General features: G+C 36.7%; 1 protein-coding gene across 4 annotated transcripts in view; it reads right to left on the bottom strand.

Annotated features, from left to right (window-relative positions):
- Window positions 1-19,518, bottom strand: part of si:dkeyp-9d4.3 (caskin-1) — a 66,563-nt gene that overhangs the window by 20,767 nt on the left and 26,278 nt on the right. For all 4 annotated transcript variants that reach the window (XM_067442148.1, XM_067442149.1, XM_067442151.1 and 1 more), the window contains exons 2-10: window positions 18,539-18,590; window positions 16,487-16,584; window positions 16,229-16,374; window positions 16,039-16,134; window positions 12,360-12,481; window positions 9,743-9,851; window positions 8,268-8,376; window positions 8,075-8,169; window positions 7,043-7,157 (exon numbers count right to left, since the gene is read on the bottom strand). In XM_067442148.1, the coding sequence (XP_067298249.1) occupies window positions 7,043-7,157; window positions 8,075-8,169; window positions 8,268-8,376; window positions 9,743-9,851; window positions 12,360-12,481; window positions 16,039-16,134; window positions 16,229-16,374; window positions 16,487-16,584; window positions 18,539-18,590 (942 nt within the window). The remainder of the gene's footprint in view (window positions 1-7,042; window positions 7,158-8,074; window positions 8,170-8,267; window positions 8,377-9,742; window positions 9,852-12,359; window positions 12,482-16,038; window positions 16,135-16,228; window positions 16,375-16,486; window positions 16,585-18,538; window positions 18,591-19,518) is intronic.

Raw genomic sequence — 19,518 nt, 5'->3', positions numbered from 1 at the left:
GACTACATTCATGCATGAGAAGGGAGAAACGGAGGATTTGCTGGAATATGTCAATCAGTATATGTCACATTTGAATGGTGTATTTCATTATTGCAGTGGTGTAAAGTATTTGAGTAAATGTAATTAGTTACTGTGCTTAAAGCTGCAGTCCGACACTTTTGCCTCTTTGTCGCCATCTCTGTTTGATTCGCGGAATAATCATCTTTACGTGGTTCGGAATCACAGATACTACATCTTGGATTACATGACCGCAACAAGAATTTTCACCAGAAAATTTAATCTGAAGAAGCAACATGTCTGCCACTTTTGTTCAGATCAACTAAGAAAAAAAGGCATTACAATAAATTACTCTACCAACGGTGATTAAATCTAACGATTGCTTTGCTCCTGTCACATCAAACCGTGCAAATTATTGTTATACTTTGTTCTTAAATTGTTAATGTTAACAACATCCGCATTGCGTGACTATGTGTATTTCATGTGTATTAGCGTAACCCGTAGAAGTGTAGATTTCAATTGTACAGTCTAAAATTTTCGCTTTTGACTACAGGTGACTTTCTGAATTATAATTCACCATCAAAATGATGTAATAATTCCAGCTGCTGTGAGAAAAGGCTATAAATGATCCGCCACCTGCAGCATCCTTAGATATAACCTACTAGCCTCTCTTTTTTTACAGACGTGACGTAATGAAGAAAGACGAACAGCAGCATGCACAAATTTCCTATGGAAGGTTACCACTACTTCTCAAATTATAACACATTATTACAAGTTTACCGTTATGAATCTGGCTAAGGTAAGGAGATTAAAAACTTGAGTTTTTAACAGTGGCTGGTTATGTACTTTACAAAAAAATGATTTTGGATAATTTTTCAACAAAAAAAGTACTGCAGTTTAAAGTATCTTCTTGGCTACTTTAAGTATCAAAGATGTAATAGGTTTAGAATAAGTTCAACCAGGAAGACTATTATGTCTGCCCAATCACTACTTGACTCTTGCCATATATCAGTACTGAACTTTCTCTTTTGCATTCACAGTTAATGATGCTGACGTTCCTCTCCATCCTTTCCACCACTACCAGGTTGGTCCCTGTCCGTCTGTCTGGGGTAGGCTCTGCCCCTTCATCTTCTGACAGGATCTGCCTGAATCTGCTTCCCCCAGGATCTGGACTGAGCAGGGCCTACGCCAAATAACATTTCTATAATAATAACTAGAGATAAATCATTCTAGCTTGCTACCATCTGTTAATCCTTTATGGAATAAATATTATGTAAATGTTTGCCTTCCTTCTGAGTCTTTCTGGTAGAAATAGTCAACTTTTACTGTCTACTCGACACCATTTTTTAAATAGACTATATTACCAAAAGTATTGGGACAGCCCTCCAAATAATTGAATTCAAGTGTTCCAATCACTTTCATGACCACAAGTATATAAAATCAAGTACCTAGGCATGCAGACACTTCTACAAACATTTGTAAAAGAATGGGTCACCTCAGTGAATTCCAGCGTGGTACCAGGAAATTTCCTCACTACAAAAAATTCTACGGTCAACTATTAGTGATATTTTAACGCTATTTTAAAGTGGAATCAATTGTGAACAGCAACTCAGCCATGAAGTGGTAGGCCACATAAAATCATCAGTGCATGCTGAGGTGGACAATGTGCAGAAGTCGGCAACTTTCTGTAGAGTTAATCGCTACAGATCTCCAAACTTTGTATAGCTTAGATAGCTTCATGGGTTTCCATGGCCGAACATCTGCATCCAAGCCTTACATCACCAAGTGCAATACAACATGTTGGATGCAGTGGTGTAAAGCACACCACCACTGGACTCTAGAACAGTGGAGACGTGTTCTCTGGAGTGACCAATCACGCTTCTCTGTCTGGAAATCCGATGGACGAGTCTGGGTTTGGCGGTTGCCAGGAGAACAGTACTTGCCTGACCTCATTGTACCAAGTGTAAAGTTTGGTGGAAGAGGGATTATGGTGGGGGTTGTTTTTCAGGGGTTGGGCTTGGCCCCTTAGTTCCAGTGAAAGTAACTCTTAATGCTTCAACATACCAAGACATTTGGACAATTTCAGAACATTTTGGGGATGGCCTCTTCCTGTTCAAACATGACTGCACACCAGTGCACAAAGCAAGGTCCATAAAGACATGGATAAGCGAGCAACTTGACTGGCTTGCATAGAGTCCTGACCTCAACCCAATAGAACACTTTTGGGATGAATTAAAGCAGAGACTGTGAGCCAGGCCATCTCATCCAACATCAGTGTCTGACTTCACGAATGCGTTTCCAGAAAAATGGTTAAAAATTCCCATAAACACACTAGTGAACTTTGAGGAAACCTTCCCAGAAGAGCTGAAGCTGTTATAGCTGCAAAGGATGGGCCAACCCCAAATGAAACCCTACAGATTAAGAATGGGATGTCATTAAAGTTAATGTGCATGTAAAGGCAGGCATACCAAAACGTTTGGCAATATAGTGTAGTTGCTGAATCGCAGGTGCTTCATATATGAGATGAGGAGGTGGCTGCAGCCAGTGATTAGGCTTTGACAATTTCGTTTTGCTTAACATCACTCATTTTATTAAATTTGTAAAATGCATGATACTCTATCCCCTGGTTTCACAGGCAAGGCTTAAACTAGTCCCAGACTAAAATGCATGTTTGAGCTGTTTCAATTGAAAGCAACTTGCACTGACATATCTTAAAATATGTTACAATGTTTCATTGTTTTGTCTCACGATGCAGAGCAGTAATGTTTATAAAAGTCACTTAAATGCCCTAATTTAACTATTCCCTAATCCTGGCTTAATCTAAGCCCTGGCTGTGAAACCAAGCCTAAGACTTTTACTCAGATGGCATTGGATTTGATAACTTTTAATTATGATTTTCAGATACTCTACACCAATGCAATATTAAAGTGAACATAGAACACTATAAAAAATGTATGGATTTCATGGACACAGCCCACAGAGTCCCACTGGGAGTCTATGGCACATACTGTACATGTATTACTGATTGTAAGTGATGCGAATATTGATGTTAATCCAGCAAAAGGCTCTAAAACACACTATTTTGGGTCTCAGACTTCAATGGAAGTTTATGATAAAAGTTATGTGTGATTATATATCGATATGACTACTAAATAATAATAATAAATATTAAACAGAATAATAATTATATTACTATTATCATACAGTAATATTTCACTGTAAAAATGGGTTTTCAAGAAAAATTGGTCAGCAGTACACAAGTCGCCTTGCACTAAAAGAGTAACCCTTGACCAGAGATGCATACTTGAATAACGCAGAAGTGCACAGGATAGAGCAAAATAAAACATAGGGGGTTACTCTTTAAGCGCAAGTCGATTCGCGCATGCTGACCACCGAAAGCTAGTTATTGTAGCCTATAAAGTTTTAAATATGGATATTTTTCTCACAAAAACGTGCCACTTCGCTGTGTGGAGCAGATATATGATGGATAGATGCACTTTTATGGATTTCAAAAATGACATAAGCATTCGCTGCCATTATAAAGCTTTGAAGTTGAAAGAAGTTGAAAGAAGAATGTCATATACACCTAGGAATACTTGAGGGTGAGTAAATCATGGTCTTATTAAAAATTTTGGGTGAAATATCCCTTTAAAGCTTCTCTTTTGTTGACATCAGCTGGTTTATAAGTGCTTCTTAAGTGTGGGAAGATTGTTGGCACATGTTGTGTTCCCAAATGCATTTTAATCAACAAAAACTCAGAGCAGATGCAAAGATGAGCTGGTCTGAGGCATGAAAAACCCTGGATCATGAACTTCTTCTCACGTAACAGTGCCGCACTTTACTCTGAAATATGCCGCCCATATATTTATATAATTCATCTAATTTATATTTTTTTAAAAAACTTTTGTCATTTATTAAGTGCACTAAGCCATTTTCCAAATGTGTTTTTCTTTTGATTATCATGCAGCCCTAAATTTAATCAGTCATATTAATCTTCACCAGAAGCAAAGCTTCTCTCGATTTCTTTTTAAATAGCAAATTACAAACACCAGAAAAAAGTAAATCTGAGCACACATTGACATCGATAAGTGATGTTGTTTCTTCACTCTTGAGAAGAAGCAGCCGCCACTGATCTGCATGTATAAATGTGTGAAAGCCTGTTTGCATTCGTGCGAAAGTGCAGAAGTCTGAATCCACTGATGTGAGTTGAAAGGAAGTGAAGGGTGGCATGGAAGCGATGGTACAGGTGGACGTAATGACAACAGACCGAACAGTGACAGATAGATGAGCCACTCTCATCTGCTTTCTTTTTCACTCCCTCTCTTTCTTGTCTTCAAGATGACACTTCTAATTAGAATCACTTGACTGGTGATAAAGGGCAGGACAGTGGGATGTAGAGCAGTGTTGCCAAGTCTGTGGTTTTCTTGCGGAATTGGGATACTTTTACACAGTTGTTTTTGTAGTCCGCAGGTTGAACCCTTCCTCAGAATGTGAACCAGGACATGGTTTTCCTCACGGCAACACAATTGTGCAAGTTTTGGACGTGATCGGTTTAGTTGTGCAGACCTGGCAACCCTGATATAGAGCGAATGAACAGCCACTCACACATCCACACAAATACCACTACTTTTAGGCTTGAGTACTCATGTATTTAAATACACAGAATACACAGAAGATGGCAGCTCCATCAATGTAACTTTATAATCTTTCAGGGAAACAATCGTCTGATCACTTTATTCAGCAAGCTTTATAATTTGAGGTATCATTTATGTCTATAGCACAAACAGCAGCTTGGAAGTTTAATAGTATAACAGTCAGGTTCCGGTGTCCTACTGCCTTTTATTACGACGGGACGGGACACAGTCGCTGGGCGCTCGCACTTACGTTTTTTTCTGGTCAGGTAAAGCAGCTCTTTTTATCATATTAGATACATTTAAGTGTGTTTAAAATTACGTTATGACATTCCTCTGTGCGTTCGCTCAGTGCTGCTGTGACATGTTCATACTGCTAAGAGAATAGCGCTTCTGCAGAATAAAACCGAGGGTAACGCAGATATGATGCGATTGACAGGCAATTCGCTCAAACGCTATGCAGAAACGTCCCAGTCCTTAGTTAAAATAGCAATTTTCTCACAATTTACAAATAGCTGGGAATATTGGGATATTGTAAGTACTCAACTGAACAAAATATATAACACTGGCCTAATGCTTTTTGGATATTTTACTGCAAAAATACTACATAGTGCACCTTTAAGGGTAGTTTTATGGTAGAGGTAGGTATGGATATTAATAAAACCTCAAATCACATGAATATTATGCTGGTCGCACAATCCGATAGGTAACATTTTTTTGCTGTTGAATTGTGCTACCTACTGTTTTAATGGGAGGTAGCAAAATCTGACTCGGTAGGACAAATCAACAGAAAACTGGAAGTAAAAAGTCCATTATTTTTCTCTATAGAAAAATTGATTTTGAACAATAGCAACTTATAAAAACCCACTGTGAGCTATGAGGTTGTTAATCAATGGTATTTTTTAAATTAATCATGTTTAACAGTGGAATTCCTGGTCAAAACTACACCTATGATGCTGTACAGACAAATTACACCAATCAGACAAAAGTAAAAATAGCAACATGACAAAAAGATCTTGTTAGCTCCGCCCACTCCCTTGAAACATTACAAATTATGAAATAAAATACTTAAAATGCTTTTATTTTGCAATAAACAATTCCTGAACCATTTTTGCTTTGTGTCAGGGCGCATTATCCTGCTGAAAAAGACCACAGCCATCAGGGAATACTGTTTCCATGAAAGGGTGTGCATGGTCTGCAACAATGCTTAGGTAGGTGGTACGTGTCAAAGTTACATCCACATGGATGACAGGACCCAAGGTTTCCCAGCAGAACTTTGCCTAAAGCATCACACTGCCTCTGCCGGCTTTTCTTTTTCGATAGTGCATCTTGGTGCCATGTATTCCCCAGGTAATGCACGCACCTGGCAATCCAAGTGGTGTAACAGAAAATGTGATTCATCAGACCCATGTCGCCAGTTCACCACTGTTCCTTCCTTGGACCACTTTTGATAGAGACTGACCACTGCAGACCGGGAACACTCCACAAGAGCTGCAGTTTTGGAGATGCTCTGAATAAGTTTCATATAGACTGAATAAGTCTAGCCCTTGTCAAACTTGCTCAAATCCTTACACTTGCCCATTTTTCCTGCTTCTAACACATTAACTGTGAGTACAAAATGTTCACTTGCTGCCTAATATATCCCAGTGTATATATAATCAGTGCCTAATGCTGCCTAATATATAATCAGTGTTATTCACTTCACCTGTCAGTGGTCATTATGTTATGCCTGATCAGTGTATATATATATATATATATATATATATATATATATATATATATATATATATATATATATATATATAATACTTTGTATTTTATTTTTATTTTTCAGATTTTACTGTCAAAATACTATTCTGCAAAGTTTGTAGTGTTGTGATTCACTGAAGCTGATTGTCTTTGTTCATGGCTTATAAGGCTTTTATAATATCCCTATGGGAAAAATGAATGAAAAACTACTTCCGGAACCAGTGCTGCTGAAAACAGGGGTGGGTACTATACTTAAACTTAGAGGTTTGTTCCAATAGTAATAGTGATGTGCAGTCCCCACTCGGTTAATTTATCAATTGAGTACTCAAGAAGACAAAATGAACAAAATGTCCATCCCTAATCTACACAACAATAAATACACAAACACTCATATATATGCAGAAATGCATGCAGTAAATACAAACTCGCCCGAACACACACACACACACACACACACACACACACACACACACACACACACACACACACACACACACACACACACACACACACACACACACACACACACACACACACACACACACACACACATTTAAGTGCCAGGTAGATGAGCTTCAGATTGGCCTTGATTTTAAAGTGTATTAAAATGTGCATATGAGTCACATGACATCCTAGAAGGCTCACGTGACGATGCGATGGCACACCTGCCCTTTTGATGACTTCCACCATGTTGGACGGAAAGTAACCCACGCGGTCATTTCCTGTGCGGTTGTCATGGATGCAGCCCTTCCATTGTCCATTAGAATGCTGCTCCAAGACCTGAGGAGCAAAGAGAAATGTTGCAGAAATTAACCAATGCATTGCACTACAAAATTAAAAAAATCAAATATGTTTGCTTTACAGATTTTGGCCATTTGCTGTTTTATATTTATTTTAAATACATTTATTTATTTAAATTAACACTTTACAGTAAGGTTAAATTATTAACATTAGTTAGTTAATGCAATAGTATTCATGAGCAAACTATGCACAATTATTTTCATAGTTAATAGTATATTGTAACATTTCTGTTGTGTGTTCCCCCCTTCACTGTGTTTTTGGTTCTGTCCTGTGACCTAGTTTTCCACAGTCTGTTTAATTAGTCATTTAATTCACCTGTGTCTTGTTAATCAACGTATTAGTTCCCTTTGTTTGGTCAAGCTTATAAGCCTTCAGCTCTCTCTAGTGTTTGTCAGTTCTCATTAATGTTTGTGTGTGTCATTTACTTCTGCGTTTATCCTTGTTTTCAAAGTATTGTTATTAAAGTCTATATCCTCGTATTGTTCCCTGTCTTTGTGTGCTTCAATACCATGTTCCGTCACAAATATAAATACATGCTGTTGCACATTTTTCATTCAAGTTAACATAAACATTGAAATATCATTAATTATACCTATTGCATTAATCTTATTGTATAGTCTTACCAACAAGAAAAAGTTATAAGGACTAATATGTCATACCCAGGATTTGTTTGAAATAGAAATATTTTGTTACATTATAAATGTCTTCACTGTCACTTTTGATCAATTTAATGCATCCTTGCAAGATAAAAGTATTAATTTCTTTCAAAATAAATCATACTGATCCAAACTTTTGAATAGCAGTATATAGAAAGATCAACGACTGCTTCAAAAAAGAAATATGTGCATGACATTCCAGGGTGTAAAGGTTAGTTAAACTTCAAAACGCTTCTTTACCGTGATGATGTCTCCTGCTTTAATGTTGAGGCTTGTAAGGTCATAGTTGTTGCAGTAATCCTTCAGAGCCCTCACTTGCATGGCAGCCGATGCATCTGCATGCAGGAACACACACAAAGATACTTGTGAGTTCAAAAAGCCTCGGATTCTACCTTTGTGAATTCATGTTTTCAAAAACTCTCTCCCATTGTACCTCTCAGCATCTGTTTGATCTCCTTGCCGGCTTGGGTAGTGGTGAACTGGTTAACAATATCCAGCGCTGTCTGACAGTACGTGTTCCTCACCCCGGCACTGATTCCACTCTGAAGGCAAAAGCCAGAATACACATTCACAAAGTACAGAGACATGCAGACATTCATAATGAACAATTATAGTTATAATGAGCATAGCATAACAGCAAACGGCCAAACACAACCAGAGACCAAAATGAACACTCCAAAAGCACTGAATGCAAGTACACGTCGGCTTTGTCAAGTAAATGACACATCGAGTTGGCTAAAATATAATACATGGTTCATATCAAACACACACAGCCTTAGAAGACATCTATTCTTGTGTTAAACTTTTTACCTCAGTGGAGCATTAAAATTACATGTTTATATTTCTTGAAGTTTTCATGTGGCAACATATTAGGAAAATGTATCACAATAAGGTTGACAGAGAAAGGAAGACTAACTCATCTTGTACAATGCATGATGATATGAGTGACTCAGTGACCTGCGCTTTTTATCACTACTATGCAAGGGGAAAAAATCTATTGTGACAGTGACAGAATACACTACTGTTCAGAAGATTTTCTTTTTTTGTATTAATATTTTATTCAGCAAGGAGACAATGGATTTATTGAAAGGGACAGTGAAAAACATTTGTTACCAAATATTTTACACAAAATCACAGTTTCCACAAAAATATTAATCAGCTAGAATTGATTGTAATAAATAAAGGTTTTTTTGTGCAACAAATCAGCATATTAGATTGATTCCTGAAGGATCATCTGAAGACTGGAGTAATGATGCTGAAATTTTCAGATTTACCATCACAACAATACATTTTAAATAAAATAAAATAAAATATTACAATATAATTTTTTTTATAAGTTAATAAGAGTAAATTGTAATAATGTTAGAATATTATTCATCTGTCATTACTGTATTTTTGATCAAATAACAAATAAATTGTCAAACAATCTTAATGACCCCTAAATGCTTTGGTATATTTAATTTTTATATATATATATATATATATATATATATATATATATATATATATATATATATATATATATATATATATATATATATATATATATATATATATATATATATATATATATATAAAATTAAATATACCAAAGCATTTAGGGGTCATTAAGATTGTTAAGATTTAGGGGTCATTAAGCAAATCCATATATATATATATATATATATATATATATATATATATATATATATATATATATATATATATATATATATATATATATATATATATATATATATATATATATATATATATATATATGGATTTGCTTCCTACAAATCTCATGGAAGTCAAATTGAAACAATGCTCATGTCTCAATGCTCATTTATATATAAGCATTTTTTTCACTGGTAGCAGAAAGTTCTTTTTGGACACCTCACCTAATATAATGCATAATGAAATACTCACATCCAGCAGCAGTCGTACAGCCTCGATTTTCCCGCAGAGAGCAGCTTCATGCAACGCTGTGCCTGATTTAGTCTGTCGGTTTATATCTATACCAGCCTGGATCAGTAACCTGAACACATACACACAAAAACACTGTATACAAGGATTTTTTTGATAGTTGTTTTAAGTTAAACACAGTTGTGAACATGCCAGGAGATGCTGGATAAACATACAGAAAGCATTATATTTTCAGATTTAGTTACTCTGATAGCTGCAGGACCATGGCGAACGCTGTGTGTGTCAGGAATAGTGAGAGAACATTGTGCTTTGTATGTTGTTGTTGTTGTTGTTGTTGTTGTTGTCTTTAAAACAAACATGGGTCTTCAACTGACAAAGTTTAAATCCCGTCTGTCTATGCACACTTCTCATAATGTTTACACTCTGGGTCAGTAGGCGGAGTGTAGGCGGTCTTCTGCGGCTGTTTGAACACATTTGACCACATGAGTGTCTACACTACGAAAGCAATCAGTCGTATGTGTTTTTGGCTACTTCTGGAAGTGGTCAAAAGTTGACAAGCTCAAAGCATTTTATTAGACCCTGTATTTAGCATCTTCCACTTGTGATCCTATCGACTAAAACGCATCTTAATGTCAGGTGTAAACAGTGCCTATGTCTTTTTAAACAAATATTAATCTGGCTGAATAAAATAAAGTAATTCCAGTACAATAGATTCATTTCAGTGCATTTTCAATAGTGATGAAATTCACTTTTTTAATAGGTCTTAGAAAAGAGGACCAGTGACTAATAGAGCCCCAAAACATAACAGGTCTCCTTGTTATGTTTTGGGGCTCTATTAGTCTCTGGTCCTCTTTGGTCAAAAATGACCGAAAATGTTTACGATTTGTTAGTAAACATTTTATAACATTTTATATTTTTATATTGTTTTGCTTCATCGGAATGTGATGACACTTGGTGACTTTTGTCCCATTAGCTATGTCAACACACAAAAAGATCATGGAGATTATTTGGGACCGACAATCAGAAATGACAGACGTAAGAAAAGAATTGGAAATACGCAAAAATACAAAAACTCAGAGAATCCTCTGGTGATACAACCCACAAATCAGCCATGAAGCAGGAAAAAAAACACAGCGATGAAGGGGTGACACTCTAAAATATCAAATGTGCAAAATAGACACAAACAAACTCTACCTTCCAATTGGATTTTAAATGCCTTACCTTATATTACTTATAATATACAGTATATATATATATATATATATATATATATATATATATATATATATATATATATATATATATATATATATATATATATATATATATTATTTCAATGGGGGGGAAAAAGCTTATAACATTTTTATAATTATTGCACAGTACCATAAAATACTCTCAAAATTCTAATTAATAATTAAAAAAATATTATAGGAGTTTCAGGGATTTCCGACACAGTGATCACTGATACTCCCTTCAGAGTGACTTTGTGCTTTGTGACTTTGCAGACCTTTATCATGCTCAAACAGCAATATTACACGCCAAAGAAATTTGAAAATGTAAAAAAGGATAATATAAAATATAATCATTCCTGCTTAAAACTAAGGTAGATTATCTGTGGCCAGTAAAAGTGCTTGCTTTGTGCAGCAAGTGAATCAATTGGAGGGTTTACAGGTCAGATTTGGCCAGCCAGTTGAGAAGCGGTGGTGTAGGAACTGATCTCCAGAATCCTTCAAACCAAACTCACAATCATACTGGTCCATAAGCAGCCTAAAATGTGTGATGAATGATGAAACCACTAATTAACGACATGCGTCACCAGGCAGTGACGGCACTGTCCATCAAAGGGCAAAACGAGGACACTCGGTTTAAATGTGTGTGTGTGCGAATCTAATGAATGAAGCCTCCAGGGACTGATCGGACAGCCCACAGCGCCTTTCATTTCTCCCATCATCCCCGATCCCTTTGCTCCTGACCTGTCTTACCACATCAGTCATGCAACAGAGACAGTTTTGTGTCACTGAGCTAAATGCTGTGTCAGGATTTTTCGCCGTCAATGTCTGTCCCCTTGTACAGAATTTATTACTGTTAAATGAAAGCAATATAAAACAATCTCTCGTAAATAATTTCATAACATCCACTTAGTCAAAGTTTTGCAGACTTTGCATTTTCTACATAAAATTATGCTGTGTAATATATGTAAATGTAAAATAAAAACACATAAATATGAATAGGAATATACCATAGAGATGTGTTACTCATAAGAATTTGTAGGGATGCTAATAACTGGGGCCAAAATACATTAGAGAAAAACATGTATTTCATAATGTGAGTTTCACTTTCAATTGTTTTATGTCACTGAAAGTTTATAATTTTGTGATTTTTTTTTTCAATGCAGATTTATTTTCACAGCTGCCTTTGCTCATATTTACCACGGGTGCCAATATTAATGGCACTGTAAACACTTTATTATGTCCTCATTTGAATGATGTGGCAATTAAAAAACGCCAATGCTGTAAAGATGTAAAGATGACAACTAAAAGACAACTTTACAGCTGCTATTACTTGCTGCTATTACCAGGTCGCAGTAATTGCAATGCCAAGGAGTCCAGTGAGCACCTACTTAATGATCTCGATATGTCCATTCTTGGCAGCCAAATGGAGCGGGCTGATGCCATTGGGATCGGAGGGCTTCGGTTCTAACATAGCAGCACACATGTTACTGCTAAGTAGCAATTGCACCACCTGCAAAACACACAGAAAACATGCATGCATTCACACACAGCTTGAACAGGTGTACAGGCCTTATCCCAGAACAAAAGGCAGACTATGGTAATACCAGTTAAAACAAGTTAAAAAGAATTATACTATGAAACTTGGTTACTGAATGAAGCCATACAGCATGGTATTTACACAACCATCTAAAGATTTGGAGCCAGTACTTTTTTTAAAGTGTCAAAAACTCTTTTGAGCTTTCTATTCATAAAAGAATCCTAAAAAAATGATGGTTTTCACAAAAAATATTAAGCAGCACAACTGTTTTCCACATTAAGAATAATAGGAATGTTTCTTGATCAGAAAATCATCATATTAGAATGATTTCTGAAGGATCTGACACTGAAGACTGGAGTAATGATGATGAAAATTCAGCTTTGCATCACATTAATAAATTAAAATAAACCATTAAAAATGTTCTATATAGTATGATTTTAATCTAGATGCACTACATTCGTTATTCTGTAATACCACGTGACCTACCAGTATCAGTCGCTTTAATGCCATTCATTAATCCCATGGCCTCATGGAAAGTGCAATGGGTGAGGTGTCCATCGTATGTGCACTTTTTTTCACAGAATCTCGCCGGAAGAATTAGGTGATCTGGTTACTTTTGACCTACTCTTTTATGAGTACTGTCAATTCTGACATACTTCTTTTGTCACCAAAGCTGTGAGTGAAATCATGTAATATAGGCGTAGGTACTACATTTGAATTTGAACTCACTTTGCGACCGTTCAAAATGTGTTTTCTATATAGTATGAATGAGTGTGTAGTATAAATGTAATCCGGATGTACTACATCTGCCCTGTTGTTGTTATCATGTGACCAGCGTCAGTTGCGTCCCTTCGCCTCCATTATTAAGTCCTCTCCCACGGCCTCATGGGATAGTGAAGTGTCCATAGTATGCGCACTTCAGAATCTCATCGGAAGTAGTAGGGCATTTGGGTAATTTTAACCTACTGTCTTTCAAATACTATGAATTTGGATGTACTTCTTTGTTGTCGTACAGTTTTTCAACCTAATTTAATGGGGAAGTATGTGAGTTCGATTGCAGCCTTTGTTTCCGTAGCTGCCTTGTTTGTTTCCATAGTTACCCTAATTAGTTTCCAATCTAATTAGTGATTGATTATTCACACCTGTTCCTCGTTAGCCCATTGTTTCCCTGTGTATTTATACCCCTTTGTTTCAGTTGTCTGTTGTCAGTTGTTGCCTGTGAATGCTTTTGTGAAGCTGTTGCGTTCTTGTTTCTTTAGATTTTTGTTCCTGTTTTGTAATGTTTTCGATAAACTTTGGAGATCCACACACAGTTATTTTAAATTGTAATTATATTTTTTTACAATATTACTGTTTTTAACGTATTTTAGATCAAATTAATGCAGCCTTTGTGAGCATAAGAAACTTATTCTACCTTTTTGAATGATAGTGTAAATAGTACTTCAGTGAATTAATATGATATGTTGTATTAGCATGCAAACCATAATAATTGCAAATTGTTTCAACTATTAAAGTGCATCAGGATCAGTGTTTAAAAGTTTATACATTTTTATTAATATGTATAACTAACAATATTTATGATTATTTTACACTGTAAAAAATACATCAGTTAGAAGTGCTGTAAATATTTTTTTTATAGAATAACATGCAGTATATCACTGAAATCATGAGACATCACACCTGTTTCTGTTACAGCTTTAAGCTCTGTGAATAGCAAAAACGAATTTGATCACAATTGTTTAGTCAATGAGAGGAGTCTAAAGCTCTCACTGCCTGTCAGTCACTTTGAGCGTTCGGTTAAGCTGACATCAGGTTTGCTGACATGTTTTTGAAGCAAGATATTTTGGAGAGAGGGAGTGATCTAATTCAGATTCTGAGTCTGGCTGGAAGTTAGCTTAACAGAACATCCCTTACAACAACTTTAACATAAATATTTCATAGGTTTATGTGAGGAACAGATAAGTAATTTCTCAGTGGACCCAGACATCTGCCCATTAAGCAGTGTTTATGAGCGAAGCAATGATTCATTTGTGAATGAATCATCCTTTTGAGTGGAATCTCCTAAGTGAATTGGTTTCTCCACTTCCCAAATGTGGGCCGTGTCCAAAAACTTAGGCAGCTTGACTTGTTGCCTTGCTGCCTTATCAGGCAAAGACTCTGAAGTCAGTGTTTGTGCATGAAGGTACTTCATGAGTAACAGCAAAATTGAGTGAGTTTTGTTGGAAACAAAGCAAATATCTAAATGTGTACTGCAATAGTAATTCCTTGCTAGAAATTGCATCCAAAGTGGAAAATGTTAGTCAAAAATGTACAGTTACACACAAGCTGACCACCAACTGCAACTTTAAGATGCTGTCTTCCTTTTTTGTGCTATATGTATGCTGCCTACAAAAATTCATCAGATGAAGGTATCTTAGGAGACAGGAAGTTAACATTGGATTCAGACATGACTTGATGCCTTCCTTGAAATGCAGCCTCTGGAGGCAGAATTTTTAAGTTTTCAGATGCAGCCGATCACAAATCAGACTGATTCAGTTCACTGAATGATCTTGTTGCAATGGTTGCAACGAAGATTATTAGTGAATAGTGATATCCTTTTGCTCTGTTTTTCACACAAACCCAGTAGCAGCTCCTGAACATTCCAGCAGTGCCTAAATGTAGGCCATAAATGTTGCCACTAGTTTATAATAACCATTTTGCAAGCTTTATATTCTAATTGCTGGACATGCTCTAGTGATGATAGACATACTTTTTTTAAACGACAAACATTTCCAGTATTGTTTTAGAATATAAAAGTTATGTAGGAATACCAGTGAGGGAAACAAAGGCATGTCTCTCTGAACAAACATAAAACAAACACAACAGAACTACTGTTTATAAAATTACATTGGAAATTAAGGACTGGCTGCCCCACTTAGTATCATACATACATGCCTGGCGAATCCATGCAATACATTTTAATATATCTTGCTCACTTTATCCCTTAAAATAGAAAATCCCCAAAAATATTTGTTGCAGAATGCTGAACACATTTATAATTTATTATTAATTCAGCAGAAGTCTATGTTTGAATAAATATTTTGGTGGATCTCTGTCCCTTCTGCATACAGACGAGCCGCGGCAGCACAAAACTATAATGTGGCATCAAAATATTTGAAGTAAAGTGTACATGGACATTTATAAATACATGTATGGATATTTGCATGAGACGAGGAGATTTTCAATTAATAAATAAGAAAATATATAAATACTTCCAGTTACATGAAAATACCATCCAGTACAACATTCTCCTTTTTTTCCCTGGAAGAAAGAAAATCATCCAGGTTTGGAGAAAACTGTCATGGAAGAGTCTCTTGTGCTTCTTTTGCAAGCAGTGGAAAACAGAGTGTGAGCGCATGTGGGACTCCTTACATTTGGCTGAGAACGTGAGAAGAGGTGTAGTTCCCACAGGGGAGCACAGCTTCTCATCCATCTATCACAAAACCCCTGCACACACGCAAACAGACACACACAAACACTGCGTAACTGACCGTGACTCGTCCAAATTCGCAGGCCAAGTCTAGAGGGGTTTTCCCAGCGTGGTCTCTGAGGCAGGGGTTCGACTGATGTTGGAGCAGCATCTCACTCTGCAAACACACAGTAACAGTCAGGATGTGTGTGTGTGTGTATAGCATGTGTGAATAAGTAAGTGAGGCTGACTGTTAATGTGCATTTACTCACTCCTTCATAATGGCCATGTTGTGATGAGAGGTGTAAAGGAATCTGTCCCTCATCTGATTGGCTGTTGACTGATGACCCTGCCTTGAGTAGCATTTTCATTGGTTCACACTTGCCCTGCCATGCAGCGTAATGTAAGGGCCGCATACCTTCAGGCAAAGAGGAGGTATGCGGTTTGAAAAGAGCAGTTTGAATGAGAAACATATTCACTACCATTCAAAAGTGTTGGGACAGTATACAAGGTACTGTTTGTGTTTGTACCTTGATGGTCTTTGATGTCAACGACGGCTTGTGACTCGAGCAACAGTGCAATCAGCTCCACATTACCATTAAGAGCAGCATGATGCAGGGCAGATAACCTATAAAACAAAAGCACACAAACACAATATGCATCAACCATTTCTAGTGACACATATAATCTGCACATTTTTTCAGCATAGTTTACTGGGGGGATTCGTTTCCCAGAGAAAAATTGCTAAGAGTTTGAAAAGAGACAATCTCTGTGCGTAAGGGTCAAGGCCGGAAAACCATACTGGATCCCCATGATCTTCGTGCATCACATTCAGAAATGCTACTTTAATGGAAATCACAACATTGGCTCAGGAATACTTCCATAAAACATTGTTGATGAACACAATCCGCTGTGCCATTCACTGTTGCCAGCTAAAACTCTATAGGTCAAACTCTATTAGCCATATCTAAACATGATCCAGAACCACAGGCGTTTTCTCTGGGCCAAGGCTCTTTTAAAATGGACTGTGGCAAAGTGTAAAATGACGCCATGTCATCCAGACTGAAGAGGACAAGGACAACCCAAGTTGTTATCAGCGCTCAGTTCAGAAGCCTGCATCTCTGATGGTATGGGGTCGCATGAGTGTGTGTGGCATGGGCAGCTTACACATCTGGAAAAGCTGCATCGATGCTGAAATTTAGAACAACATATGCGCCCATCCAGACGTCGTCTATTCCACGGAAGACCTTGCATTTTCCAACAAGACAATGCCAGATCACATACTGCATCAATTACAATATCCTAGCTGCGTAGAAGAAGGATCTGGGTACTGAAGTGGTCAGCCTGCAGTTCAGATCTTTCACCCATAGAAAACATTTGGCACATCATAAAAAGGAAGATGCGACAAAGAAGACCTAAGACAGTTGAGCAACTACAAGCCTGTATTAGACAAGAATGGGACAACATTCCTATTCCTAAACTTGTCTCCTCAGTCTCCAGACGTTTGCAGACTGTTATAAAAAGAAGAGGGAATGCCACACAGTGGTAAACATGGCCTGGTCCTATTTTTTTTTAGATGTGTTGATGCCATGAAATTTAAAATCAACTTATTTTTTCCCCTTAAAATTATACATTTTCTAAGTTTAAACATTTGATATGTCATCTATGTTGTATTCTGAATAAAATATTGAAATTTGAAACTTCCACATCATTGCATTTTGTTTTTTATTCACAATTTTTACAGTGTCCCATACAGACAACAACTTTTATCATGCACTTTGTACTTTGAAACGTTGAAGACCTTTTACATTTACAAATAGCTATAATACACACTATTATCCGAAAGAGCATAATGGGGCAGTTTAAGGCTTATGCGTAACTTTTTAGAGAGTCCCTAATCGGACTTCATTGCAGCTCAACTACGCCACTTTGCTCCGATCCCTCACTGTCTAACAGAGCAGGAGGCTATGACCTACTTCCATGAGTAAGAGATTTCTCTCTGCCAGAGCACCAAACCACGTGCGCACACGCGCATACACACACACTCTCTCTCTCTCTCTCTCTCTCTCTCTCTCTCTCTCTCTCTCTCTCTCTCTCTCTCTCTCTCTCTCTCTCTCTCTCTCTCTCTCTCTCTCACACACACACACACACACACACACACACACACACACACACACACACACATGCACGCACGCACGCACACACTTGCTCCAGTACACTGCAACATACTAATAACAACTTAGCTGTAATCGGCACTGTAAGAATCTTGGGGAATTATGCAAAAGTTAATTTAACATTAACTGACTGTCCACTAGCGAACTTAACCTTAAACTCAAAATAGATTGCATGGTACTGATATCACTAATCCCTCATAGTTTTCAACCCCTTTCCCCTAACCACCTAATGGCCATTTCGGTATATAACATGCACTTTCTAAAAGTACTGCCCTGTTTCACCTGGAAAGTTATAATCACTAGTTCCTTTAATATAGGCACTGGCCACTGAATAGCCTATCAGCTGATTACTACTTAATGTAATTGATGAACATCACGTCATGTCACTGTTGTATAGATGAAACTCACCCGTCTGTGTCCTGGAAATTCACATTCACCTTCTTAGCAGCACCCAAGAGCTCTGCAGAAGAAAGCAGAACATTTTGATCTCTTAGTAATCAATAATGATTTTATAATTGTAAAGGAAGATGTTCCATTAATCTGGCCAAAATTACACATTTGTTTAGCTAAGAAAAACACTCTTGGCCAAACATGCAATGATTACATGAAAATATGGCATGAAAATATTGTCAATCATATAGACATGCGTTGTGTTTAAAATAATAATCATTTTAAAATAATAATAATAATAATTGTAAAGTATAATACATTTTTTAATGAAGTGTTCTTCTACGTTTTCACCTCAAATAAAATGTTTTAAATATAATAAATATGTAGTCTACATTTCAAACTTTGACATTTTTAATGTCTCTGGAAATATGCACATGATGAAACGTAGAGTATTTCATGCTGACAAATTACAAAAATCACACATGAACGTCCAAATCACATTAAAAAGTTTTCAGTTTTAGCCACCTGCAGCATCCTCACGTGATATAATCTACTAGCCAGACTCTGTCTTTGTGTATACAGATGTGACGTATTGACAAAAGATGGACATTTCCAGTGGAAGGCTACCAGTACCAAATTATAACACATACACAAGCTTACCGTTGTGAATCTGGCTAAGGTAAGGAGATAGTTTTGAACACTGGCTGGTTATGTACTTGCTCAAAAACAGATGCTGGGATCATTTTTAACCAAGAAAAGTTACGGACTGCAGCTTTAATTTCCCTCTGAAGGATGTCATACTTTTGGATGGGACTTATCTGGGTGGTTTTTGCAGGTGATTCGTTTTTTTTCTTCTTCTGTGTTTTCAGTTAGTTATCTTGGTTATTTATTGCTTGATTATCAGCTACACCGGTTGTTCATTTTGTTCTGTGTATTTAAGCCCTGTTTTGTTTTTGTTCAGTTCTTTGTCAGTTCTCCTCGTGATATTTTGAATTTTA

Source organism: Pseudorasbora parva, chromosome 4 (assembly GCF_024679245.1).
Source record: "Pseudorasbora parva isolate DD20220531a chromosome 4, ASM2467924v1, whole genome shotgun sequence".
In the NCBI taxonomy this organism is placed as follows: Eukaryota; Metazoa; Chordata; class Actinopteri; order Cypriniformes; family Gobionidae; genus Pseudorasbora; species Pseudorasbora parva.
The sequence above is the reverse complement of the archived record's forward strand: the minus strand, read 5'-3'. Positions and strand labels throughout refer to the sequence as shown.